The sequence below is a fragment of the Gavia stellata genome, chromosome Z (genome assembly GCF_030936135.1).
Source record: "Gavia stellata isolate bGavSte3 chromosome Z, bGavSte3.hap2, whole genome shotgun sequence".
NCBI classification, from domain to species: Eukaryota; Metazoa; Chordata; class Aves; order Gaviiformes; family Gaviidae; genus Gavia; species Gavia stellata.
In genome coordinates this window covers 27,375,465-27,403,436 of record NC_082637.1, presented here as the reverse complement: position 1 = coordinate 27,403,436, position 27,972 = coordinate 27,375,465, and the positions used below count along the sequence as shown (strand labels likewise).

Here is a 27,972-nt window from a genome sequence, read left to right as displayed (position 1 = left end):
CATTCCCAAGATGACACATTCCACCTACCTGGTACTTGCTGCAAACTAGAGTATCTCAAAGATTAAAATAGGCTGTTTGAAGTATGTCTCTGGTCCCACTTCGGGCAGTTGAGATTTGCTCCAGATCAGGGTCATGCTGCCTTCTGTCAGCCCCAAGCAGTTTGTCTCCCCTCTCCTCGACCGTGAGGCTGGATTTTACCTGAGGATCCTGAAAAGCACCAGCAACGACCTATCTGCTCCGTGGGTGGATTTACCATCTCTCCGGGGGATAACTTTTTCCAAAGGCTGTGTAACTATTAGCATACTGAACCCAGACAGCCTCAGAGCACTTGGTTCACCTTAACTTTTCCCGAGCGTTTTGCCCATTACTAAATGTTCCCGTTCAGGGCAGAAAATGATCTGAACGGGGCACAGGCGGGGGAGAGGCCGGGGGGGCCGGGACAGCTCGGGGAAGCCGGTTCGCCCTCCTTCCCCAGGGGAGCGCCGCAGGCGCAGCTCATTTTCCCGGAGCGCTTCCAGCCCAGCGGGGCCGGGCGCGGGGCGGCGGGGGAGCTCCGGGGGGCCGGGCCGGTCCCGGGGGAGGCGCCGGCGGCGGCGGGGCCCGCCCCGCTCACCTGGGCTGCCGCGCCGGAGCGGCGGTCCCGCTCCCTTCCGCTCCTCGGAGGATGAACGGGCCGGGGAGGAAGGTAAGGGGAGGCCGGGCGGGTCGGGGGGCAGCGGGGCGATCCCCAGGGGCTCCCCCCCCCGCTCCGGGGCGCCCAGAGCCGGGGCACAGCGGCGTCGGGTGCTGACACTCTCCGGCCGGTCTCCCCCTCCGGGCGGCACCCCGGGGGCTGGCGGAGATGCGTCCGAGCGCCGGTGCTGCCAAAGCGTCTGCCTGACCCCGCTGGGCACGGCTCAGCTCGCCGGGAGCCGTGTTCAGCAGTGCCGGTGCGCACAGCCAAAGCCTTCATGTGGATGCAGTGACCGCCCGGGAGGGGTTCGCTCTGCAGATACTCAAATATTCCCCCAGAAGGGTGAATCAAGGGGGACGAGTTGTCTTATTAAAGCAAAAACCAGCAAAGAACAAGCTTCCTGGGAGGAAACGACCACCAAAGTCTTGCTGGGGGACTTTTCAGTGCTGGTAGGAGAGCAGCAGTCGCTTTTCTTAACTTTGAGCGCTGTGAAGTACTTGATTCAGCCCCACTCAAAAAGCAAACCACAGGGTTTGGTGGAGAGCAGAAGTCTAAGCCTTTGAAATGGGATGTGATGACTGTTGTCCTAGAAAATTTGCTTGTAACTAGAAGTATCTGGCCGCTGTCCTGCCAAAAATTGAGCTCCTCAAGGGGAATAATGCTAACGCATAATGCTACTGCTGGTGGCTGAAGGCTGTAGTTATTATGCATTTCTACATGTTACTCTTCCTCTTCAAAGCAGTGTTAGTGCCTCTCAAGAACATGTGAATACGAAGGACAGTGCCAAGTTGGCCCATTCTAGGGAAAACGACTGCAGGTGTCTGTCCCCAGGAGGAAATCTGCATCCCTGGGGCAGCTCATCACCTGTCAGCAGTGAGGAGCAAAAGCCCAAGGCTGCATCTTCTCCCGCCCCTGGGAAGAGAGAAACAGCTGCAGACAGAGGAGGGCACAAACCGCAGCTCTTCCTTGCTTGCACACAAAGGGGTGGAAAAGGTAGAGGGCGGAGGAAGCCCCCAGCCCCTCCATGTACTCTCAGCACAATTTGCACCTCGCAGTATTTACAGCATCACAGAATGCTGCCAGAAAGGGAACCAGACTGAGTTCCCTCTTCAGCTCTGCTCCCTTGAGTGAGCTTGGAAATAGGCTTCTCCATGACTCAGTTTCCTCACTTGCAAAATATCCATAGTGCAAAGTATTTTATGAACTTCTGGGGAAAACTAAGATAGCTGTCATTGGCCAAGCCAGTCAAAATGTGACTGTCAAAGAAGGCCAAAGTCAGGTTTTACGGTGTGATTAGCAAGCCATTCCAGCAAACCCATTCTGTCTGAGCAATATCTGTCTGAGGGTGCCTTATTGTAGGGTGTTGCTATTGGGAGATTGTTATTCACAGCACTCAGAATTTGGTTTGCAAACACAGTATAAAAAACCCATGGTAATTTAAAACACAGTTTTGCTGCAACAAATGATTTTTCAAAGTTATGAAATGAAAGGAGTTTTGGGCAGGGGTAAAAAATAGGACTCGATTTTGCTTTTTGATTGAGTTGGAGAAAGGTCATTGCTTTTAGTGAAGTTACTCTTGATTACATTGGTGAGAGAGTCATCGGATTTGTGGACTGAAAAATATATTCTGTTCTTCCTCAGGCAAAAGAAATAACCTTAACCTCTTGTATTTAATATCCTTCTGTTTTCCAAGCGCCATCATTTCTTGTATTGTTGATGAGTAAAAGCACGAGGTTAGCATTTGATAGTCTATTATAGATCATCAAATTACTATAGAGGTGAGGTTTTTTAACAAAATAGAGGTATACCGAGAAGAGTTCTATTTTAGCTGCCATGATTATTATTTTCCTCGTACTTATTTTAAGTTAAAAACACAGCACATAGTCTGGATAATTTAAATAAATTTCAGGTATTTACTTTGCTCTAATCTGGGTATGCAGCATGTTAGTTTTTACCATAGTTTAGAAATCTGTTGGACCAATATGAAAGGACTGACAAACTGTTGAGCCTCCTAAGAGCCTAGTAATTTTTTTTTTTTGTACAGGCTTATTTATACATTCTTAAACTGGTTTTACAGTAAATGAACCATGAATAGAGGTAACTGTCTTCAGTAGCTGGTTGTCAAGTACCAGATTTTTAAGTCTCTGTAAAATGCGACCTCTGAAGTAGTATATTCTTACTGCAATGAACTGGGATTTACAGATGTTACTTCCAATAATGCCAATATAAACTTACCAATCTACTTGTAGCCTAGAGTCTTAATATTGAGGTCAGAGTGAAGCCTATGACTGGCTTTGGAAGGGATATAAAGTTTGGAGGAGTGTATTTTCCTCATTGTGGAGGGATTTGCAGGTGTAAACACCATAGAGAATGTATATCCACTGCTTTTTACTGGAAAAAAAAGACAAGACGCTTCAGGGTTCCACTGACGGCTTCCAGAATCACTCATATGCTTAAATTCAGCGTGCTGAAATTAGTCATGTGTAATAAATTGCTTTCCTGTGAGCACAAAATTTGTTAGGATTTATACAGTTGCAACTAAAGCCAGTGAAGGCTCTTCAGTAGTGGAAAAACAGGTGCATGTGAATATCTTCCAGTGGCTGGATGCACTGGCTTAATTCTGAGGGCAGAGTCTGCTTCACACATTAACTGTCCCTGCTGTAAGTCCCTGGTTGAATTAATACATGCTGCTCACAGTAAAGCCTTCTGCTTCAGTGGGCATCGGTCAGGGCAGGCTGCAGCAATATGACTGCAGGAGCATGACTTGAGCGTGCCATAAGAGGTGGTGCAAGTGTGCCTGCATGTGTTTTAAATATTCCCTCTTCCGCCCTGTCCAGTAAATCCATGCTTGTCTTCTCACAGGCAAGATGCAGGAAGAGGACCCATGTTAGGAAAAGGCATCTTAACTTCCCATTTCCTTGCTTCCTATTTCAGCGGCAGACAGTCATCCTCCTCCACTGCATCCACTCACTCTGCCCCACTCCAGCCTCTGCTCATGCTAATCATCACTTTCTTGTTCCGTCCCTGTAAGTTCCTTCTGAGCACCACGTGTGTGAGGAGAGGCTGAGAGAGCTGGGACTGTTCAGCCTGGAAAAGGGAAGGCTCAGAGGGGAATCTCATCAATGTATATAAATACCTGAAGGGAGGGTGCAAAGAGGACGGAGCCAGGCTCTTTCCAGTGGTGCCCAGTGACAGGACCAGAGGCAACGGGCACAAACTGAAATGTGGGAGGTTTCCTCTGAAGATCAGGAGGGAACTGTGAGGGTGACTGAGCACTGGAATAGGTTGCCCAGAGTGATGGTGGAGTCTCCATCTTTGGAGATATTTGAAAACCACCCAGATATGCTCATCCTGAGGAATCAGCTCTAGGTGGCTCTTCTTGAGCAGGGGGGCTTGGGTCAGATGACCCTTCCAACCTTAACCACCCTATGATTCTGTGATTCTGCTGTCAGACAAAGCATTAAGTTACTCTCCCCACTTTTCTGTTGCTTTTCAGCAGTCCACATAGTTCCCCATCCTGCAGCCTTCACTCCTCTCAAGCACTCTGGCACTTTGCACAGGCAGGCTCATCCTCTTCAGTGGTGATCCTTCCCCGTTACCCCAAAATCAACAGCACAGGGAGAGCTACTTGAGAGCTGCATTTAGCAAAGATTCTACAGAGCTGTGACTTCTTAGTCCTATAAGTTATTCTCTGACATCAATTCAGATGTTATACCCAAGCAAGGGAAATCCATGTGATAATGGGCAGGTGCCTGCAATGCTGTCTGAAATCAATAGCAAAGTTGTCACAGATTTCAGTAGGAACAGGGCCGAAACCCAAGCACCGGGATGTTAAGGAAACCTAGGTATTGACTGACTGATGAAATAACTTACCACTGATACCAGTTCAGAAAAATGGACTGTGAATAGCTAGCAACACAGTTTAGGGTGTGACGTGACATTTTCACCAAGCTCAGTCTACAAGGTCAAAATATGGTTTATGTTCACATCCTTTATTAAAATTCTAGATGCTGTTGATACCTGGGGTGGGTAAATTCCTATGAACAAACTAGATAGTCAACAACTCTTAGAGGCCTTTTGGGGCAACGTCATTTACACTGACATAGGGGTTCTGAGTGGCATTCCTGAGCTCCTGGCTCTGCTGCAAATCTCTCATGTGGTCTAGGTCAGGTAACTCAAATCCCCAATTTTAATTTCCTAACCATTAACAGAAATGAAGAGGGACTTGAAAATATTGAAAGGAATACATACACCTCATTGCTCTTTCATTATTAAATGGAGTTTTAGGACACGTTCATCTGCAACTAAGTGCATTATGCTCCAGGAGACTGGAAGGTCTCATCCAGAACTGCAGCCTAAGCAGCAAGAAAGGCTGCATGGTTGGGTGACGAAGCGTAGTCTGCTTCATTTCGCTTGTACTGAGCCTGTCTTCAAGGTGGTCCTTGAAGACAGCCACCAGCAGAGCAGTGTGGCAGTATGCAAACATGCAGCATATGCAGGATATGAGCCACAACTTGGTTTGTGAACATTGACAGCTAGTGGGGAAAAAATTACCTAGAGAAATTTGATTACTAAGGCAAATGCAGGCTCTCTCTGGTAACTGGAAAACCAGATTGTCAAACAGGGTGGTGATCTCAGTCCAATTCTTGATGGATGAGTGAATGTCCATATTGCCATAATTACGATGACCCATGGACTGGATCAGCACAGACAGAGGCTAAAGGCTCAAACAGTCTCTCTAAACTGAGGCGTTTTAGCTGTGAAGCCATCACTTCTGAATAAACTGGTCTCTCATCCATGAAAGCGCTTCAGGAGTATTAGGAGCCAAAATAACATGTTCAGAGTATTTTGTTATTCAGCATCACAATCCTTGCACCAACTGTGCTTCACATTTCTAGTATTTTTACATCACTCACTAAAAACTAGGTGGAGAAACAGCCATCAAACATCAGGTAACACTCCAAGAAGAAGAAAGAGTGTATACACAAGTGTTCGTTGGTAACTGGGTGTCAGATAAATGCTTTATTAGGCAGGCAGCACACTGCTTGGATGACATTACCAATTCCTGAAGGATTTATAATGTGCCATTGAAAACAGAGAGATTTAAACTAAAATCTTGCAAAGACTTAAAACCCACATGTTTGGCTTTACACCTCATAGGTAGTTTCACTGAGGTGAATGAAACTATTCACTGTGGAAAGCTAAGAAGGTGTGTAAATCTCTGCAGCATTAAACATTTTGCTTGATTATCTCCCCAGGGACTGGAAACAGGGATTAGCAGCTATCAGACATATAGGCTGAAATAGTAGTTTGTGTCTTTGAATATTGGCCTAATTGAAAAACAGCATTAAAAATTGTGGAACAATCCTGGCCTTTTTCCCTAGCTTGCAGCGGGTGTTGTGTGGCTCTGAACTCCTCCCTGCAGTCCCCCCGAACAATTGAGATTTGCTCACCCCTGGCTAAGAAAAGTAGGCGCGTTTTGACTGTCAAAATAAGTATTTTTAACTGCTTTTAAAAAAGAAAAGTATTTGGCACAAGCGGGAGGTTGTCATGTGGTACGTACGGCAGGCTTGAAAGGAGACCCTCTGCCAGGGGCGGGAGGGGGCTACACCGCCGATGATGCTGCCGCTCCTCCTCCTCCTCCTGTCCTCCCCCCCCGCCCCGGCTGAAGGACCCGGTGGCCGCAGGCACTTCGTAAGACGCTGCTGAGGAGGGGCAGGGGCTTAACGGGTCTGGGGACCCTGGAGACGGCGCGGGGGGACGGGCGGGGGTGCCGGGGAGGCGCCGCATGGGCGGGAGCGGCCGGGGCAGCGCCACCGGCGGGGGGTGGTGCCGGTGCCGGTGCCGCCGCGGGGTGCGCGGCGCAGGGGCGGCGGCCCCGCAGCCCGAGCGGGCGGCAGGTGGGAGCGGAGCGGGCCGGGCCGCCGGCGGTGCAGCGGGGCGGGGTGGGGAAGGGAAGGGATGGGCTGCGCCCCCAGCATCCACGTCTCGCAAAGCGGCGTGATCTACTGCCGGGACTCGGAGGAGTCCAACTCCCCCCACCAGACCACCACCATCTCGCAGGGCACCGCCACCCTGCACGGCCTCTTCATCAAGACAGACGCGGCCGACTCCATCCCCTCTGTCCTCGCCTACCAGAGCCGGCAGCAGCCGCCGCCCTCCGCCGGCCCCCGCCGCAAGGAGCGCAGGGAGCCCGGCGCCTCCGCCCGGGCCAGGGCGCCCCGCTGCTGCGGCGTCGAGGCGGAGACCCAGACCAGCAGCGCCAGCGTCAAGGTAAGCCGCGGCCGCCCCGGGGCGGGGGGGGGGAGGTCCCCGGCGGGGCCGGGATGGGTCCCCGCCGGCCGCGGCGGAGGGAGGACGGAGCCAGAGCGGCGGCCGCCGCCGCCGGGGAGGGAGATGATGCTTCGGCAGGCGGGATGCAGCTGCGGGGAGCGGTTGCCCTGGTGCCCACTGACTCACCGCAGCTGCGGCGGCCGGGCCGGGCCGGGCTGGCACTGCTGCGGGGGGGCCGCCTGGCCTGGAGCACCCCCCCCGGGGGCGAGCGCCGTCCGCCGGGCCCCTCGGGCTCCCTCCGCCCCGCGCCCGCAGCCTCGGGCTGGCTCCGGGGTGTCCCTGTGCTGAGATGGCTCCTGGAGGTGCGGCGAGCGGGGAAGGGGTTTCTCCCGAGCTTTGTGGCCGATGGCAGGGAGCGGGCGTCTGGGAGCGGTGTTAACACGCCGGAATAAAATCTCCCCCTCCTTAATTCTCGACAGCAAACAGCCCGTGCTTGCTGTCGGGTTTTCTTCATCCCTTTTTCTTGCCCCGGCATCTGCTTAAAATGAACTGTCGCTGCTAGGCGTGGATGTTCAGCTGAGAACCGAAGCACTATGGTTTGTACGCACGGGCAGATACGCTGGTGCGGGGCTGGGGGATGCTCCCGGGAGGGGCGGGCAGGGGCTGAGTCTGTAGGATCATCTCACTCCAACTCTGGCAGGCTTGGGTCCCCCTCTCAGTGGGTGAGGAAAGCCCTGCTGCAACCTGCTCGTCAACATCTTCGCTTAAGTTCAGCAGTTAAAAGAAATGATTGCTCTGGACTTTTTCTTTTTTTCTTTTTTTAAATATCAAAGTAGATTTTTCATCAATTTCCCTGATAGTTTTCCAAGAATTAAATTCTGCTTTGTTGCCCTGTGCCAAAGCTTATTATCAAAACAAATGGTGTCATGATCCCAGCTGCACCTTAGGTTACTTCTCTGTTGAACTAATAAAGCAGGATAGCATGTCACAAAGTAATTCCATGGGCTTAAATAGATCCTGGTATTTTGTTAGAATATAATTAAGAAATTAAAATATTATATCTTCTATAATGTAAAAAAATCCAGAAATCATCTGAGGAAAACATAAATGAGGGAGACCACAGAGGGTAAACAACTACCACCACAACCCATAGTGAGTTCTTTCTGCTCAAATGCTGAGAAACTTGCAGAATTGTTTGTGGTTACATTGACTGTTTTACTCATTCAGAAGCAGAAGCCGCATAATCAGTGTCAGGGACAAAGTCTGAGCAGGACTGGAGTAAAAAAACTGTTATATTTCTTGGATTTGGGGAATTTTTTTTTTTACTTTTCTGAGTGGAATACTTAAGACAAAATACAGTTTTGTTTTTTAATGTAGAGGAGAGCAAAATAGAAATTCTTGCACAATTCTTTAAGCTAAGATTTGAAAAAAAGGGTTTTTTTAAGTGGTAATGCCTTTTTCTGTTCTTAGGAATTGTTTATTATTTGGTATTACATGATGTGCTCTTATAAACAAACATCTGTCAACTTTATGGTTATTAAAAGTGAATGGATTTCAGATGGTTTTGAACTTCATAGTTGGCACTGTAATATTATTTTGGATAGTTTCAGTTCTTTTTACAATCTTAGAGTCCCAAGCAGCTAAGGGAAATGATGGGTTTTTTTGTTTAACAACTGCTTCAACGATATAGTAGAAAAGTTTCCATTCTTATAAGAATTAAGATCTGTAAAATATTTTATATTATTTTTAAACTGAGTTAGAGCTTCCATTCTTGCTGCTACTCCTGGCATGATTTCCTACAGTTTAATATCATACTTGAATATTTGTCTGACCAAAGCAAGGTTGGAATATTACAGAACTATCATAAAGGCAAAATAGTACTTGATACCTGATGGGCTATAAAAAATGGAAAAGTATGAAAATACAGTTCTCCAATAGTACATGATAACAGTATTTATTTCCAAAGAAGTTAAAAAATGAAGAAAAATAATAGTTATTTTGGTACAGAAAAAGTGTCTAGTAATTCCACATGGTTTTAACTGCTCTAATGCTTGGTTGCACTTACTAGCTGTGTTGAAATCTCATCTAACTGTATTTAGAGGGCAAAACAATTACACAGGACAAATGGCAGTTAGCACTATTATATATTAATATAATATTCCAGTTGTGTAGCTGTTCAACCCACCTAAACCATGCTGCTTCGTTTGTCTTCATTTTCTGTTCTAAACTGTTCTTTAGTTGTTTACACAATCAAGTACTGCATTATTTACATTTGACCCTATATTTAGACAACGTTTTAAAACTCATCCATAGCATAATATTAAACTGGTGTTAAAAGAAATCAACATGCAATGACTTCAACCTGATGCAATTCACATAAAAAAACCAGAAACAATCCCGTGTTGCTTAAAATATATGGCTTATCTAAACCTTACTTTTAAAGTCCATCTAATCTGTATTCACTGGGGTGAGGTCAGTGTTACAAAGGCAATCTTTTTGTTTTCTTTTCTTTTCCTTTCCTTAAGAAGTTCTGAATTGCTCAGAGTATTCGGATGTGTTGATCGCATCCTGCTCACACTGGTTATGAGTAACCATTCAGCAGTTCTAGCATGTGTGCATTTCTTTGTGGATCTCACAAACTTGGTAACAAATATCTACAGGTTACCTGACAAAGAGCTGAAGTGGACTTGTTAAGTATTAGAAGATGCGTCTGTGCCTTACTTTGGAATAGGACCCACAGTTTCTGGTGTCGAGCCACACACTGTTACTAAGGTGCTTGGGCAGAAACACTTGAGTAAAAAACAGACATTCCTTGCCCACGTTCCCTCCTTAATAAAACCAAACAGTATCACGACAGCAAACAGTATTAATATGTCAAACCCTACATCAGCTTTATATAAAGATACAAGGCATTTAGCATACATCACTGAAGCGTAACATTGAACATCAGATGATACGGAGTGTGTAATGGCTGCCTGACCCATTGCTCAACTATTGCCGGTTCTGAAGTGCAACAGTACCAGCTGTTTAGCAAGAAATAAACAGCTTCTTGAACACTTCCTTGGGGATTTGAAAAGATAATAAAAGTTTACCTTATTTATGTTTAAAAATAGATTTTTTAATTATGGCCAAATAGAAATCTTAAGCAAAAGTGTGTGCATAGATACACTTTTCTTGAACATCTTGACACTTAAACATTAGCCAAACGTAAAGACTACAAGAACAAACAAGTTTTAAGGCTCTTGTTGCTAACATACAGCCTAGTGGGAAAAACCCCAAAACCTCTGCATTCTTCTATTGATGACTTTATCTTATTTTTCTTCTTGAAATTACAAGAAGAGCAGGTGGTAATGGTGTGGTTCTTCTTATGCTGTATTCTTTCTGGAAGAGGAAAAACCTGTTTATGAACCTCTCTTGATAGTTAGTCACATCAGAACAGGTTTTGACAGTGTCAGGCTTTTCTATAGCAAAATAATTATTAGAAGCAAAGCTCAGAAATCAGAAGAAATACAGTCGGACAGTATCTCTTACCAGTGTTGGTCTGTGTTAAGTTCCAAGGTGGAAGCATTGAGGAGAAGGATGCACCCCAATATGTCAAACACATAGCTTTTACAATTTTTTTTTTTAAATCTGGGGAAACAGTGAAAAGGATGCAGCTGCCAAATACAGATACAAAGTGCTATGGAGAACCTTGAGAAGTCCAGGTACTGAGAGAGTTGCATCAGCTCCAGGGGTCCTGGAGAAATGCAACCCTAAGCATTGCCTTGATTTCAAATACAGTTCTTCTCTTTAAAGCAGTATCATGTGTAAGAAAAGTCACCGTACTTCTTGCACTTCTTGTTTTGTTTGAAGTGTACTACTGTTTGACAGGCTGCTAGTGTATTCTGCAGAACGTGGAACGTGCCAGATGTAGGGTAAACTTGGAAAATAAACCTCCCAACTCTGTGACTTAGCGTGATGAATGTCCATTTCACAACTCAATAGGACACCTAAGACATCGGAGTCCTCTTGACCATACTCTGGGGCTGCCAAGCTGGCAGAAAAAAAATTGGGCAGGCCAAAAAGTTTTGAACTATGTTACAGTACAGAGCCTTTTTAATTTAGGCTAGCTGTTCTGTGAGAGGTGCTGGCCTGAATAACTCTTACTATAAAGAAAACGGCTAGTAGAGAAGTGCTTTTCTTGGAGTAAGCCTAGAGTTCTTAAATGAATACACTAAAAGGACTTTTGTAAAGCTTTGCTGCTCCCTATCTGACCTTTCCATTCCTCCTTCAAATGGTGCAGGTAAACTTCAACAAGAACTGTAGTTGTGCTTTTAAGCAATGCTAGACAGGAAAAGTCTTAAGGAATGGAGAAAACCATTTCTTCAGAAAATAATAAACCCCTTGGCAAAGGAAACAGAGCCTGGTAGATTAAGCTTACTTGGTATAGAGTTACACAACATCCTGGACTTCCAAAACTGTTCTGGATGGTAGGTGTTTATATCATTAAATATAAAATGCATCTTTCTTTTTTTTCCCCCTTAGTTTGTATAGGAAAAGAGAAGTGTTGGAGAAATTGTAAGAGAACAATGAGCCTCAACCATTTCAGCATTGAGAGTCAACAGGCATCTCAGGACCCCTACACCCCTCTAAGTCCTCCAGTAAAAAGTTATTTTGGAACATTCGCTTTCAGTTCCCGAAATACCAAACAGTTTTAGGTAAACTGAGCATTAGTAGCATCTGTTTTCTACTTTGTACCGTTTACTATGTGCAAAATGAGACTCTTGAGATTTTACCTTCTGAGGAGCTTAATGTGGATCTTTTGACAATTTCTAAAACTCCGTAATTGTCCTGAATGCAGAGCGGAGGAATTGCAAATAAAACTGACCACACGGCTGAAAGACAATGCAAGCTAAGAAGTTGAACCATATACCCTGGGTGTTAGTGCATGCTCTTCAGATGCAAGAGATACGTTTGAATTCCTGCAGCTGGGAATGCTTATGGATCACTAGGGTGTGATACAGAAAATGGGCACGTAGTTGCCCATTCCTGTCCTTCAGGTGAGGAATAGTCTAGTCACCTACCGTATTTTAAGTAGTGGTTTAGACAGCAGAGTAATTGAGCAGATTTAGGTTGTAAAACTAAACATCACACCTGCTCTGTGGGTAGTCTAAGAGAGAGGCAAGGCTACCAAACATCTCTTGTAGACATTTCCTTTCGGCTGGCTTGAGTGCCCCCTCTGCGCCTTGAAAATTTGTCACACTGAGATGGTAAGCTTGCCCTGTTTGCTGTAATGAGCATTTAAGCACCTGACTCACAAAAATGTTTCCTGTTCCTGGTGGGGGTCCTTCAGCTTCTCTGGGAATTTGTTATTTCAGACAGGTTGCTGTACCTCTTCTACACCCATGGGTTCCTAGATCAGGTAGTTGTACCAGGCTGGATCATACAGTGTAGGCATTCCTGAAGTAAGGAGTAATGTAAGTGCATATTTTCAATAACTTGTTAATGTTCTGTGAAGTAGTCCTGAATTTTGTGTAATGATACCTAAAGCCTGTAGAAGTTAAGAGGACTATTGTTTCTAGATCCTAGTGATTTCTGAAATGCTGTGTGCTCATGGGTAAGCCTTAGTCCTATATGCAAAAAAGAAGCAGGCTTGGGAGTTTTGTTTGTTGTTTGGGGTTTTTTTTTGTTTGTTTGGTTTTTTTAAATTAAAATCTTCATAGTACAAGGCGGACATGCTACTTGCGTGACTATTGTATTCTCATTTTGGATTATCTCTGTACTCCCTCCGAACTACTTGAAAATTCAAGTCCAGGAGAGTAAGATTTGGTGAAAGTGTAAGTAGTGGTGTGGAGGGGAACCAGAGACGGGAAAGAAAGCATGTTTTGGGTTAAATTTTCCCCTTGCGCCACCTGCACTGCTGCCAGATCGCAGGGTACTTTACTTTCCATGTAGATCATTCTCTGCCTGTATTTCCTGTCTGCCTGTTGGTCACTCCTCTTATTTTTTTGAAAGATTAAAGTCTGACTCAGTTACAGAGTTTTTCAGTGTAGCCCAAAGTGAAAGATGCATGTTGTATGTGAAATTTCTAGAATTATCTTCAATGTACATGTAAGTTTTCTAAAATTGCCTTCAGTGAAGGCTGTATGTACCTGTGTGGTTGCTAGGAAATAGCATGTGAAGTGTTTATGGTGTAGCAGAGTTTAACTCTTTTTGGGTGCTGTTGTCATGGTAACCAAACCCAATATTTTCTGAACTTCAAAATAAGTCAATGGTAGCAGGATTATGGCTTCAGAAAATCAACAGTCACCTCTACCAAGGTAAAGATAAATGTACGGAGCATTGTGGAACGCAGCACATGTGATTGAAGTGCATCATTTTGTGGTTGAGGGCATGAGCTTGCAGTAACATCTGCCACCTGATGATCTCTTGTGTAGTACTGTCTCCCTCTGGCCCAGTTTAGTAGGTGCATTTCTAGCCCAGTAAATCACCGGTCTTGCAGACCAGCAACAGCTGACTGTCCCCTTGCTTCTCCGAGGGCATCTTCTTTGGGGCAATTCTCACAGGCCATAAAGTACAACGAGCTCATTCTATAGGAGCGCCCACAGCTTCCCCAAAACACTGGTGGTTTTGGCTTGTGAAGCTTCAGTTACCTTTCCTTTTGTATGAGGAAGAATTGCTGTCCGGAGATATATTACTAATTCTGAGTAAGATGGCATGCTGCACAGCCTTCTGGAGGTAGTGTCTAGTGCAGGTAACTTTCTTCACTCAAGGCGACCATTAGTTCATGAGCTTTATTTCTCCCTTGCAAGTCAACCATTTGTGTCAACCACTGCCCCAGCCTTCAGCATCCAATTATTTATGTCTTTCTCACCTGTATTGTCAGCTATAAAAGAACAAAATGCATTAGAGACTTTCTGTTCCTTTGGATTACCTCTGACTCTGTGAATAGAGAGTTACTCTGGAGAATTGTTAAAAAAAATCCCTGTATATCTCTACCCACTGATTTGGCCATCCAGTGCCAAATATTTCATATCTTGAATACAGGAAGGGTAGAGCTTAGATTTATGCTGAGAAGCCCCTCAGCTAAATTATGCTACTTCAGAATCAGTCTCAATATTAAGCTCTTAATAATGTGAGTTACTCACTTTGAATATACAGAACTAATTTTGATGTAGATTTACAATTCATTGATCTCTTGCCCTGGATTCATACTGCATCTGAAGAGGCAGCTTTCTTTCTAAAAAGACGGGAAAACTGGACCAATGCCAGCTGGTTTCATAGCACGGAAGAGTGGAGCAGGAATTGCAAAGATCTGGGCTGCCTGGACTCCAGCGCACAGAATTCACAGAGAATGCAGCCAAGTATGAGCATGTGTATAGGTATTATGAAATTGTGTTTATCCAAAGAAACAACAGTTAGCTGAGAGACTCCGTATCAGTAGGGTCAGTAACGTCTCCTGCAAGGTAAGGCAATGAGCTGAAATGGACAGAATGGAGTTTTGAAGCAATGTAGCTATTGGAAAACAAGCTATTCAACAGCTATTTATAAGCCTAGGACAAACTGTGCTCACAGCCAGTTTGCACATAGAGCTGTAACCTGATAGATTTAATTGCAATTTATTTGTTTATATTTGGAGGGGCGGGGTCTGATTCCTTTCTCTGTTTATGCATGTTTTAGTCAAGATAGTGATATACTTACCAGCGTGATACGCTTTAGTGCTATAAAAAAATCAGTTTAATCGAATGTGGAATTGGGCATGAGGTCTCTGAAGTTAGCTTTGGAGCTGCTTCCAACACTCCGTTTTCCCTTTGCTCTTAGGTCAGCCATTTTGCCACAGGGACAGCAAAAGAGGCTTTCTTCTGCCCCTGTCGCAGATTTGGAAGGCTGTCTGAAGGCACTGAGAACTTGAATGTTGCCAATGACCGTTGTTCTCCTTCAGCTGTGTTTAATAATCATTGTGTCCATCTATGAAATGCAACTTATCAAGCCATTGTGCTAGCCAGAAAACTGACAAATCTCTTCTAGAAAGGAGGGGGGAAATGAGGCTTTAACTTTTGTGTGTGTTATTTCCAAAGTGAATCGAACTTCTTTTGAAACTCAAGAGACCCCAGGGTAGGTGGTAATGTGGTGGCTACGGTGTTTTCTGGAGACGAGGCACCCAAGTTCAATTTTCTGTTTTGAAAGAGTCTGAAGAGGTTCTCCCATATGAGTACCCTGCCTCCGGGACTTGGCTATTGTGGGTTTCTCTTCCTCTTGGCTCTGAGACCCATTCCGTGAAATCCATCTGTTCCAAAGAGTCCTGTCCCGATGAATCACTACTTCCTCCTGTCGCAAAGAAAGCTGTTTCCTAAACAGCTGTTTAATTATGTTGGGAAATAACACAAGCTTTCAGGAAAAGGTGGTATGTTCCATTTCAGAATGAAACCATTCACATGTGTTAAATGGTTGGGGCCGTGTTTATGTGCCAGACAGTGTTGTGATTTGTGGAAGAGGTGAGTAACTGCCATGACAAACACCTTGCCACGGCCTCATTTCAGGCTGCTTCCCTTTGCTTCAGATTGCAAAGTGAGGGAGGCCAGGATAGCAAGACATCTCGACAGTTTTGATTTCTTACGTTCTCGTGGACATGGTGCGGTGGGCCATGGACGTGGTGCAATGGGCTGCAGCTGCTGGACAGCGCTCCTGTCCCCACGGAGCTCTGGACGGTGGCTGCAGTGCACTGGTGCAGACCTGGTGAATCTGGTTGTCTTTGTTCTGGAGGTTTTTGCAGACATAAAAAAGGACAACTAGAGTACTATGAAGGTGAAGTGGATGGTTAGAGAAGAGATGGATGAAGTGAAGATCTGAGGTGGGCTAAGCAGAGTGAGACATTATGGTTGAAGTGAAAAGGAAGTCATCAATCTAGCCTAAGTTGAGGTGGTTGTGGAAGGAGCATCTGTTGTGGGCTGGAGGAGGCCGGGACAGAGACTTAAGCCAAAGGGAGTGGGGCTGAGGGGGCATGTGGGTAGATAGGTATTTTGGGGAAAAAAAGTTTTGCCTTGGTGGCACAGGATGCCGATGACACTTGGAAGTCTTGAGGATATGTGATGTCTGAATCTAGTGATTTCTGTCCAGATCTTACAGCTACACAACAAAAATGTAGCTTGCAACTCCGTGCTAAGAAATTGTGTGGATTGTAGCAATCATCTTGAACGTGCTATTTCTGGAGTTTATTTGTGGTAGTCTTAATGAGCTTCTAAACCAATTCAATCATACATTGGCTTCACTGCAACAGGAAATGCATAGATGGTGTTCTGTGTTACAAACTTGTAGTACTGTATCCACTGCTGCCTAAAGTCATCTAGTAGTCCGTGCTTTTCTGTGGTTTTATTTCCCACCTCATCACAACAGCAGAGGACTCCTCCTAAATCTATGTAACTTAATATTTGAGAGCTAGAGAGAACTGTCTAATATTTGTCTAGACAAATTGAAGACTACTAACCAGTCTGTTTGCCAGGGCAAGCTCTATACTCTTGAAAGGAAAAAAATTCTTAGCTTCACGTGTTTTTTCTCCTTGTCTGGAGTACTGCTACAGACAAACCATGCTGGTTTGTTGTGGTGTCATGATAGTTGGGGGAAGAATGTTGGTAGCTAAATCAGTGTTTTTACTATAAGACAGGAAAGGGAGCTTGCTGGGAGGGTCTTGTTGTCCTGAAGAGAGCTTTGACAAAAGGGGGGAAAAGACCCACACACACAGCCCAAAACAAAACAAACAAAAAACCCCACCCCCCAAAAATAACACCAAAACAGAACAACAACAAAAAAAACCCCAAAACCACCAAGCAGGGCATAACAATGAAAATTGCTGTAATAACTTTGTGAAATGGCAGCATGCACTCCTATGTTCCAGGCCAAACAGGATATTGCCAGGAGAGGACTCACACAGTGTATTAGCTCTGTGGGTCTGGTGCATGGCAATGAATTTATCTTAATGGCATTTTTTTTCTTTCAAAAGTGACTTTGTATAAATGTTGTCACTTTATTTGGTGCAAGAGTTTCTTTGGTACATTCTGGCATTTTTTCTCAGTTCAGTGTGACAGAGCTACTTTTTACTACCCTGGTCCTTCAGGTGGGCTTGGAGTGAGCAGCAGAACTGGTTTGTTTCTTACACCATCAGTAGACTGAAAACCATGTGTTTGATAGTTATTACTAAAGACTCAGGGCGAGACTTAAAAATAATATATCTAAAATTTCATCATTTTAAGTTAGATTCTGTGCATTCTAGTGTTAGAGATATCAGACTTTTTCTTTCAGGTGTGAAGCCAGATGTTTAAGAAAGTGAAATATCATAAAATTATCAATAACATAAAAACTAGTGGGACTGATAAGTGCTACACTCAACCAGAAAGCCTGAGAATATTGTATGACCTCTGGTAACATCCTGCAGTGAATTAGATCTATATGCTGCTCGTGGGGGTTTGGGCCCTCACAAATGTATGTGGAACAAAGTCTTACATTTCAGTGTGCTCCTGGGTTTTGTCCTAATACCTACCAATTTGTCCCAACACACACTTACAGAGTTCAGGAAGAAAAACTAGCAGGTGGTGAGAAACTCTCTTAAAATATAGTTCAAACCAACAGTTTTAGACCTTGGGCTTACATTTGTTTGTTGCTTTCCTACCCTATCAACTCGGAAGGTTCCTTTGTTGTCTGTTTGCAGATACCTATTAACTAGAACAGCCGATGCACATACAGATCCTTTTTGGCCTTCTGGCATTTTAGTGGCTTAGGGACCATCCATACAGTTCAAAGAGTTCAGTAATGAATCATCTTCAAAGAAGGGAATCGTTTTCATGGGTTCTACCAGATTTATACAAGAGGCTATTTTTAGATCAAGGATTTTTTTTCCCCTTGGAGCTATAAGACATCTGTGGCCTCGCCTTAGATTTGAAAAATCTGCTGTGCTGAAAGTATCTCCTTTAAGGCCATCCTTTCATGTTCACTTTATTGTTTTTTTTTTTTCATTTGATTGCAAGTAGTCTGCAGATAGCTTAAAATTTAAAAGGGCTCTGTACTTCTATAGCTCACATGTAAAGTCTTATTAGAGAACACTGGTTTCCTGCATGGTTAATGCAGATGGTTGCCTGTGAAAAAAACTGGCTGGATGGCCGAGCCGAGAGAGTTGTAGTGAATGGGGTGAAATCCAGCTGGTGGCCGGTCACAAGCGGAGTCCCCCAGGGCTCAGTTTTGGGACCGGTCTTGTTTAATGTCTTTATTGATGATCTGGATGAGGGGATAGAGTGCTCCCTCAGCAAGTTTGCAGACGACACCAAGTTGAGTGGGAGTGTTGATCTGGTTGAGGATAGGAAGGCTCTGCAGAGGGATCTGGACAGGCTGGATCGATGGGCTGAGGCCAACCGGATGAAGTTCAATAAGGCCAAGTGCCGGGTTCTACACTTCGGCCACAACAACCCCAGGCAACGCTACAGGCTTGGGGACGAGTGGCTGGAAAGCTGCCCTGTAGAAAAGGACCTGGGGGTGTTGATCGACAGCCGGCTGAATATGAGCCAGCAGTGTGCCCAGGTGGCCAAGAAGGCCAACGGCATCCTGGCCTGTATCAGAAATAGTGTGGCCAGCAGGAGCAGGGAGGTGATCATGCTTCTGTACTCGGCTCTGGTGAGGCCGCACCTCGAATACTGTGTTCAGTTTTGGGCCCCTCACTACAAGAAGGACAATGAGGTGCTGGAGCGTGTCCAGAGAAGGGCGACGAAGCTGGTGAGGGGTCTGGAGCACAAGTCTTACGAGGAGCGGCTGAGGGAGCTGTTGTTTAGCCTGGAGAAGAGGAGGCTGAGGGGAGACCTTATCGCTCTCTACAACTACCTGAAAAGGGGGTTGCAGAGGTGGGTGCTGGTCTCTTCTCCCAAGTGACCAGTGACAGGACGAGAGGAAATGCCCTCAAGTTGCGCCAGGGGAGGTTCAGGCTGGGTATTAGGAAAAAGTTCTTTACTGGGAGAGTAGTGAAACATTGGAATAGGCTGCCCAGGGAGGTGGTAGAGTCACCCTCCCTGGAGGTATTCAAGGAGCGTGTGGATGTGGCATTGTGGGATGTAGCTTGATGGGCATGGAGCTGTGTGGTGTTGGGCGCGTTGGTTTTTGGTGTGTTGTGGTTTGTTGTTGTTGTGTGGTGTGGTTTGTTTTTTTTTTTTTTTTTTTTTTTTTGTTTGGACTTGATGATCTTACAGGTCTTTTCCAACCTTAGTGATTCTGTGATTCTGTGATTCTGTGAAAGGATGACCATTAATTACCATGCTCACTTACTCTCTGGTGTCAATACATAATGCAGTTTACCTATCCAAGTCCGAGATACGTATATGTTTACAAATTAGTATTTCATGATACACATACGGTTTTCAGCATATAGCATGTTAAAAAGCAGTTGAGTAAAGAATGTCTTCAACATACCCTTGTTTTATTGGGGAGCTCATGTAGTATGGCTGCACAGGATCCACTGGAGCAAAATGAAGGAAAATGGAGGCAACTTGCTCACAGTTGAAAGGTGTTTCAGTTTGTGTTACTGATGTTGTAAAATGGATTCTGGACATATATGATCATCTTTGAGTTTGGGTTGGAGACCTACTCCTACAAGATACTGTCATCAGGCAGGTTTAGGAATATCTGAGTGGTAAAGAGTAGCAATAAACTTTTGTGCACTTCAGAAACTTTTAGGAGAGAGATCAGGTTAACTCTGATTGTGGACACACATTGTATGAACATTTGTCAGAGATAGCTTTCTAACTGAACACCAGAACATGAAGACGATAAATGTGATTATTTTTTAAGGTGCTCACCAAGTAGTACTCTGTCTTTTTTATGTATCACTTCTTATCATTGAAGGAAGAACAACATTTTATTTCAAAATCTAATGAAAGAGCTTAAAATACAAAACCGCGTTCAATGATACAACAGCAAAAACTTTGTACCTTTTTGCACTTCCAGCCCTAGTGCACAAATGTGCAGTTCATACATGCAGTCTGGCAAAAATGGCCAAATTCAGAAGTCACCAATCCATATGTTAGGATGCAGATATGGCTCCTGGAAGGACTCCACTGACATCAGTGAGATGAATATTTGGCCGTTTTCACATAGGAAGACAGCAATGGGCAAAAGGCTATTCAAATTTTTGGAAAATTTCCCCACGTTTTATTTTTAATCAATAGAAATAAATGATTGGGCCCTAATATCTCCTCTTCTGGTTAATGTGCTGTCAGGGACCAAAACAGCTGCCAAAATATCTCCTACACAGCCCTTAGCTGTTTTAGCAGTAGCTAGGAGTTGGGCTGGGCAGTGCTGCTTCTCCAAATGCCTCCTTCCTAACTCTCCCTGATAAGTGCTCCACATTTCTTAATGAGTGAAGGAGGTAGTGGCATGGCATAGGTGCAACATACCAGATGTGCATCACTCGGAGATGTCAGCAGCGCTTCTTGCCACCACTCCCTTTTGTTGATCTGCCACTCTCTGTCTTACAAGATTTTTATTTTTCACTCATTCTTTCAGCATAGGATCACTGAAGAGGATAGTCTGACTTCTCTGGATGATGGGCGGTCCTTTTGTATGTTTGTGTGCATACTTGGTGTATGCTTTTCTGTACGTTGGGTGAGCCATCTTCTGCTACCTCCACTCCAGTTTTGGTTGTTTTGTGGGGTTTCCCCATTTGACCAGTTGCAGAGGTGTTGCCATTGCTGAGAATGGGATCAAAGCAGGATGCGTTTAAATGTGTGGACTTCTTGGTTCTTTTTGGTCACAGTTCACATCCTGTGTCTACCAGCTGCCAAGTCTCTTCTTTCATTCTTTGATCAGTTACGTTCTTTCTCACTCTGGAGGAGAGCACTTCTATCTGTCTCCTCCAAGTATTATCAAAACTGATGAGTATCTGACAACAGTAGGCATATCTTCTTTTCTGCTACTAGCATGTATGCCACGGACAGGAAAAAATCATGGCACAGATATGTGACTTAAAACAGTACTTCTAATCCTGCGATAGGCAGCAATTACTGTAAAACAGGAAGGATAGTCTTTTCTGCATCCTATCTGAACTCCTTCCAAACTTTTGCTGCTTGTCTGCTCAGAAGTTTGCTTGGCAACTGGCTTGTATGCTCATGGGAAGTTAGTGGGAACTGGATTTCCTGCTTATTTGGAAATGTCACTTCAACAAGAGACATATTTCAAAGATAAAATTCTGGAAAAGTGTTTCAAGTCGATCAGAACTTACTGTAGTCAATCTCAGATTCTGTTTATATTTTGATAAAAATGTCCACCTGATTTACTGCTTCTTCAAAAGGCTTTACTTCTAATAAATGAAAATTTTCTGGTGGCTGGGAGGATCCCGCTGGAAAATTTCCAACTGTCTGGCAATGCTAACTTCAGTAACTTCACTTCATGCTGCAGTTGGGAGGTCCAAAGACACATTGCCATAAAGATACCCATGGTAGTTTTAAATCAACTTTAAATTACTAAGGCTTGAGGGCTAATGATTACAGCAACATCAGCTGTAAAACACACACTGGGAGGCGGGATATATGCTTCAGCAGCTGGCTGCACTGACTACACCTGGCTACAGCCCAGCGATGCATGCTTTTGAAGTTGGAAGCATAGGACCAAGATGTCACAGTTCTTGCTGAGACACAACCAGCCTTGTACTAAGGGGCCTGACCAGGTGCCTAAACACCTCAGTCATGCCACTGTTGTAAAGGACAAGTAGGTGGCCTTGGACAACTGGATCAAATCTGCAAAGGCCAGTCGCTCCACAAATGGGATTGCAGTGCTTGCTGCCACTCTTCCTCCTCATTTGGTAGCTGACTTGGTTTTTTTTTTTACTTTTTGCAATGAGGTATTTTGCATCTTTGGTAAAGGTTGCACTGTTAGATCAAAATTCAGGGTAAAAAATTAAATAAGTGATTATTTACTCTTCTTACCAGCCATTTAGTCTTCTTACCAGCCATAACATAATTTGTGTTGTTACACATTTGGCTTCACTGTCTGTGTTTAATGCTTGCAGATGTGTTCAGTGAGCACATATGGAAATGGAAAATCGTTCCCTTTGAAGGAAAAGATGTAGTGGAGCACTAAGGTGAAGAATTTAGCAAGCTATCTTTAAATAAATACGCGTTCTGACTTGGTTTGCATCTGAGTCCAAATCAGTCAGAAGAAGTCAGGCAAGGTTTTAAATGGGACTAGTGGGTTGTTAACTCGTTCCGTTGTTGTTATGTTTCTTTTCATGGAGAACCTAGTCATATGAGGAAGCATATGAATGAAATGCTTACCTGATATTACTGTCAGCAACAGAAAGGTAAAGTGAATGACAGTCAATCGTGTGTGTTTTGCTATACATAAAAATTCATGGAGACTTCTTTACTGCTTCATGCTGTACACATTTCAGTGATAAGTAATAATCTCAGATGGAAATGGCCGCATTCTACCTTTCAACAGCAGCATAGAGAATCATTAAACCAAGCCATCTTAAATAAAGTAGACGCTCTTGCAGCTGTTTCATTTTCTCAAAATTAGTCTCTTCACTACAGCTCACTTATAAATCCTTGCCAAGTAGAGTGTATTTATTCTATTTCTGTACACAGACGCAGCATCTTCACTAGTCTACCAAGGATAATAAAATCATTTGTGGTGGGTACCAGTGAAATTACTGTGTTCATAGTATAATCTAGTTACTTGAACCTGCATAAAATTTAATTGCAATTTATAGCAAGTCTCTTATGCAACAAAGAAAAACTCAATTAAAGTAACTGGCATGCATGAGAAATGGAGGAATAGTTCTTATTTGCTGTGAACATAGGTAAGGTTTCTATTCTAACATATTTTCACTTTCTGAATCTGATAACATGATCAATAACTATAAAATCTTAAGTTTTATTGCATGTAGAAATAGGGTCAACTTTTTTCTGATCTGATATAGGCAAAGCCTTTTGAGACTTCTGTGTCCCAAGTTCTGAGATGGCCTGATGTCTTTAATGCCGTGGCTTTTGCCTCCCCCAAGGTGGCTGGCTGCAGAGAGAGCTTCTGCTTTGCAGTGAGGATTCCTGCACCACCACAGAGGTTGTCTCAGTGTTGTTAAGTGGGAGCAAGCTCCTGGCTGGCTCCTCCTTGGCTGGAAGGATAGTTCCCAATCCAGAGATGAAGATCCCACTTTGGAGAAAAATGGGAACTGTGCGTAGAGTTGCTTTTAGTTATCCCTTGAAAACTTCTAAATGTACATTCCTTAGCTGGCTCACAGTAAGTGTTTTGAGGTGATCATGGTTTAAATGTGGTAAAGGTGACTGAATCATTTAAAAATATTTCTGCATACATCATGATTGAAGTTAAAATACCAGGTTATGGAATGACTTTTTAAATTTTTATTTTTAATGGCAGAGGGTATTTGTTTGGTCTGTTTTCATGAAGTGAAATATGAAAATGCCAGTTAATGCAAATATATTTTATTAGAACTTTTATGGGAAGAACTGTATCTGCAAATATGTGCACTTCTCTACTGGAAGCTGCAAGAGGAAATAAAACACAAGAAAATTGTAAAACGTGAAATATAAAGCATAATCCAGCACTCAGACTTTTGTGGGGGAATGGCACTTTTTCAGCATTTTGTATGTATTCACTACACATTTTTTTAAAAAACTGACAGTGAAATGGATCAACAATGCACGCTTCTGTAAACTCCCTACAGTTCTCATCACTAGCAAAATTACTTTTCACCTTCTTTCTCATCTTACTGCTAAATTTTGGGGGGCTCCTTTCCTAAGGTCTCCCTAAAATAAAATTATCCTAATTTTGATCTGAGAAGCAGCATTCTTCCTTTCTGTAGGGAAAAAAAAAAAAAAATCACTGGACAAGATGCACGTAAGTGGTGTATCAAGGCCACTTTTCTTTTAGAGTACACAAGGCAAACTCCCATTTCAGACCAGATCTCTCTGCCAGGTAAGTTCACCATGCTGACTGTTAAATTGCCTTAATGGCTATCAGAGGTATTGTCTCAGACCTACGGTAGATTCAGGGATATGTTGATTCACACTAACTTGGAAAATATGACTTTATCTACTTTGAGGACTTAAAAATGGCTTTGCTTCACTTTTAATGAAAGTTTTCTGAGTAATCTGTACCTGATACACGGCAGTTTCTGTGAAAAACATAATGACTGCAAATTACAGAATATGTCAGACTGTACCTTGCTTTACAGCTATATATACAAAAAGGAGGTAGTGTTCCATGGAGCACATAATATGAGTTCATTGGGACACTGAAAAAGTAAGTGAAAGAGACATCTTTTGAGGATTAATAAATCAAAAATTACTTCTGTGTATTTTGGGAATCTGTAAGGCCTGTGGTGGGGAGCAGATGCAGGAGGTATCATAGATGCTTGCCCTTGTCTTGTAGGTATTATCCAGTGCTGACCATTCTCAGAGACATGATGTTAGTTTGGTGGCTTGATCTGATGCGGTGCACCTGTTGTTATGTGTTTGCAATCCTGGCCTCCACTGAAGCCTGACTTAGCAAAATATTTAATTGTGCGAGTAGAACCATCCAGCTTGACTGGAAAAACCAGAGCACCGGTTTGACTTTACGTTTCCACAGGGTCATTGCACTCAGAAGAAGTCTAAAACAGCCTTGGGGTGGTTATAACCTGTGTCTGGCAGCTAAATATAGAATAGTTGGTCAGCTCTGTGTCACTACAAAGGTCTAAAAAAGAAAGGTGGTATTTCCCCAAGAAGAGCTGTGTATGTGAAGGTTTCTTGTTCCAGTAATGCTATGTGGATCTGAAGACCTGGGGCCTAAATTCTGTAAGGAGGAGTACTACTCTATTTGCAGTGCCACAAGTGAAATAATCGGTGATGCTCTTGTGTTAGTGTGGAGGATCCAACTATCCGTACTGCGTTATCACTTCATCACAAGGTTTTTGCAGATGGGACCAATGAGCGAGTCAGACTGTTTAATGTGTGCCCAGAAATGCGCTTTTTATGTTCAATGACCGTAACAAGAATTACAGACATTTCATTACAGATGTATTTTGCTAGGAGGCCCCCCAGCCCGATGCCTCCCATTTACTTTTGGGGAAGCGTTTAAACTTTAATGGTAACTTGCTATGTGAAGTAAAATGCAATTTCTAGAAAAGACTCTTGGGTCAGAGAGCTGGCCCTTGCAATTGCAGGAAGCCACCTTCTATAACCCCTTCAATTTCACCAAAGCCTTGAAAAAGTTTACTTCTGGTCCTCTCTGACTTTACTGACGGGAGTCCTAAGCAGTCATCTCTGCTTTTTCTGTTGTATTCACCTAAGAAGCTTCTAACATACAGCAACATATATAAATACACAGTGTGGTGCTTCATTTTGTTTGGATTTCAGCCCATTTCTATGACTCCCACCCTCAAGATTCTCTGCTACCCTACCTACCTTGCAATTCTTCTATTCACCCCATTTTCTGCAGCTTTTTTAATAGCTTTGCCTGTGGCATCCCAACAAATGCCTTTCAGCAGCCTTGAACAGGACAGGTTTATTAAGTTTCCTTTCTCTAGAAAACCACTTTTATTATTTTATATGTTTTTATCAGCGTGACCCAGTAAGTTTGGTAAAATGATACTGAATTGCATCTTCTGTTCAGTGTAACTCAATGTCTTTATTCTTCCATGCAACTCTGGCACAGATTTTTAGCATGAGTGCCAATATGATGGGCCTGTGATTGCCCAGATCACTTTCCCTGCTCTGTTGGCAGCTTATTTGAAAACTGAATGTGACTCAGCAAGAAATTTATAGAAGTTACTGTTTTCTGTATTGTGATATGCACTTGTGAATAAGTACAATAGTAAGAGGAAATACAACGTATTTCTCTGCAGAGCCCATTCAAAGACAGTTGTAAAATAACGAGATATATAAGACAGAGAGATAGCAGAGAACTCCAGCTGTCTATTTTTCTGTTGTAATCTCATGGACTGTAGTGTTAGATTCTGAATAATTTATGCATCAGCAGTTCTTCAGTGGAGCTGTATGTGATACTGAGCCTAATCCACTAAAATGAAGAGATCGTGCCTTATGAAAGCTTTACTGGTGAAAATTTTGTCAGACAGTTGGAACTAAAATCTTCTATGACTTTCAGAGACAGGATTTCTAGATAAAGGTGGTTGGAAAGCGTGAGGCTTTCAACTGTTCATGTAATCTTTTGGGGAGAAGATTAATATTCTCCTACAGTTCATGATACGTATATAGTTCCTGTTGCTTAATAGTTGCTTAATTCTGCAAAATGCTGAGCACTTGAGCCATGCTGCCTTTAACAGTACAAGAAGCCCTTTTTATCTCCAGTGTTACTGCTCGTAAAATGAAACAGATTGCCAAACTGAGGCTGTGGTGCACAGAATTTAGCTTCTGCAGTATAAGATGCATTGAAAATAGGCAGCTGTAACTATTCTTTGGGGAGAGAAATTGTGGCAGTTAACACTGCATTCAGTGGCCAAGACTTCTGCTTTTAATTCTTGAGTGTGGAAGTTCATACTGTGCACCTGCAGAAGCCGTGGGAGAGTATCAGTTGCTGGGACTTTTGCAAGAGTTCTGTCACTCTCTGCAGAGAATGTAACTGTAATTAACTCTCAGTATTGTGTTGGTAGTGAGTTGCATAATACACCCTAATGATGGACGATCCTAATGGTGGACTAAAATTACTATATTCTGTACAAATAGATGTCCGTACATAGAAACTGGAGTAGCAGTAAGAGATCTCTGTAGAACATTGGCATGACTTTTGTAATGCTGGGTCTGGAGAGTGGCACTTAAATTTGGTGGTGCTTCTCCTTGTTAAGACTGGACTAAAATTAAAAAAAAAAAAAAAATCTTTTTCCAGAAAGCTTTTAATCATGAATTATTCAGTCAGCATGAGAGCCTCCGAGTTGTTTATTTTTATGAGATTTTAGCTTTGATTTTTGTTGTCTGCACCGTTTTTGGCGTGAGACATGGCACAGACTTTCATGTTGATATTTGTAGCTGCACAGCTGTAGCTGTAGGTGCTGTTGAGCTGGAGGCTTTGTTACTGGAGATGGCATCGTTCTTGATACTTGAGATGGTAGGATCTGCTCTGGGAATAATTCTTCTATCTGTGGGTTTCTGATAAAAAGATCAATGGCAAAATAGTTAATTTTTACATATATTTAAATGCTGGTTTTGGACTTTAGAGTCAATGTTAGATTGTAATGGAAAAAGTGCGCATATGTATCTGTTTGCCTGAAAAACTGGGAAGATTTAATTTTTGTTTTATTGGTGGTTGTACTGTGTATATGCAATTTGGAGTTGTTGTTTTCATTTTTTTTTAATAGAGTTTCTAGGTATGATTCTAAGACATACCTTGTGGATGCTAAAATTTTAATTAAAAGGCCAAACTAGTTAGCTTCAGCTGCCTGTCCCCAGACTGGAACAATCAAGACAGAAGAACTGTGAAACAAGCACTGTCTGGCAGTGTGAAGAAGTGGGGGAGAGAGAATATTATGTCTTCGAAGAAAGTGAGGAATACCCTATTCTTTACTAGAGCTTATTTTGATATATTTGTAAAATGTAGATCAAAGGTCACAGCTGAGTTTTTTCTAAGTGAAAGACAATTCAGAAAAATTCAATAAGTGACTAGTGCTCATCAGAACATCTTTGTTCTGTTTTTTTGGTTTGGTTTGGTTGGTTTTCTGTGTGCCAGCAAGAGGAATGTAGTGTTCGTTTTAGGCTGAGGCAATATGTAGGTGCCTTACAGTAGCTGGCAAAGGAAGATGTAAACAGACCTTGTTGAACCAGGAAGAAATTCTTTCCAGCTATGCCCTCCTGGGATAAGAAATAAGAGGAGGTGATACTAAGCCAAAGCTCTGATGGTGGCATCCGTCATGCGTCTCTGAAGAAGCAGCCTGCTAACCACTCCAGCTTAAGGTTGATAGCTAGCAGTGTCTGAATTGAATAGTGTTGGAGAAATGGTAAACTAAAACCATAGTGCATACCTTGGGTCAAAAAGTTATCCTCCTTTTAACTCTTGGAGTAGAGTCCAT

The 27,972-nt window shown here is 43.4% G+C and overlaps 1 protein-coding gene across 1 annotated transcript in view; it reads left to right on the top strand.

Moving 5' to 3' along the window:
- The first annotated feature begins 6,635 nt into the window (after positions 1 to 6,635).
- PDE8B (phosphodiesterase 8B) overlaps positions 6,636 to 27,972 on the top strand; it is a 73,826-nt gene continuing 52,489 nt past the window's right edge. The window contains exon 1 of the mRNA XM_059833318.1: positions 6,636 to 6,947. Within this exon, the coding sequence (XP_059689301.1) occupies positions 6,636 to 6,947 (312 nt within the window). The remainder of the gene's footprint in view (positions 6,948 to 27,972) is intronic.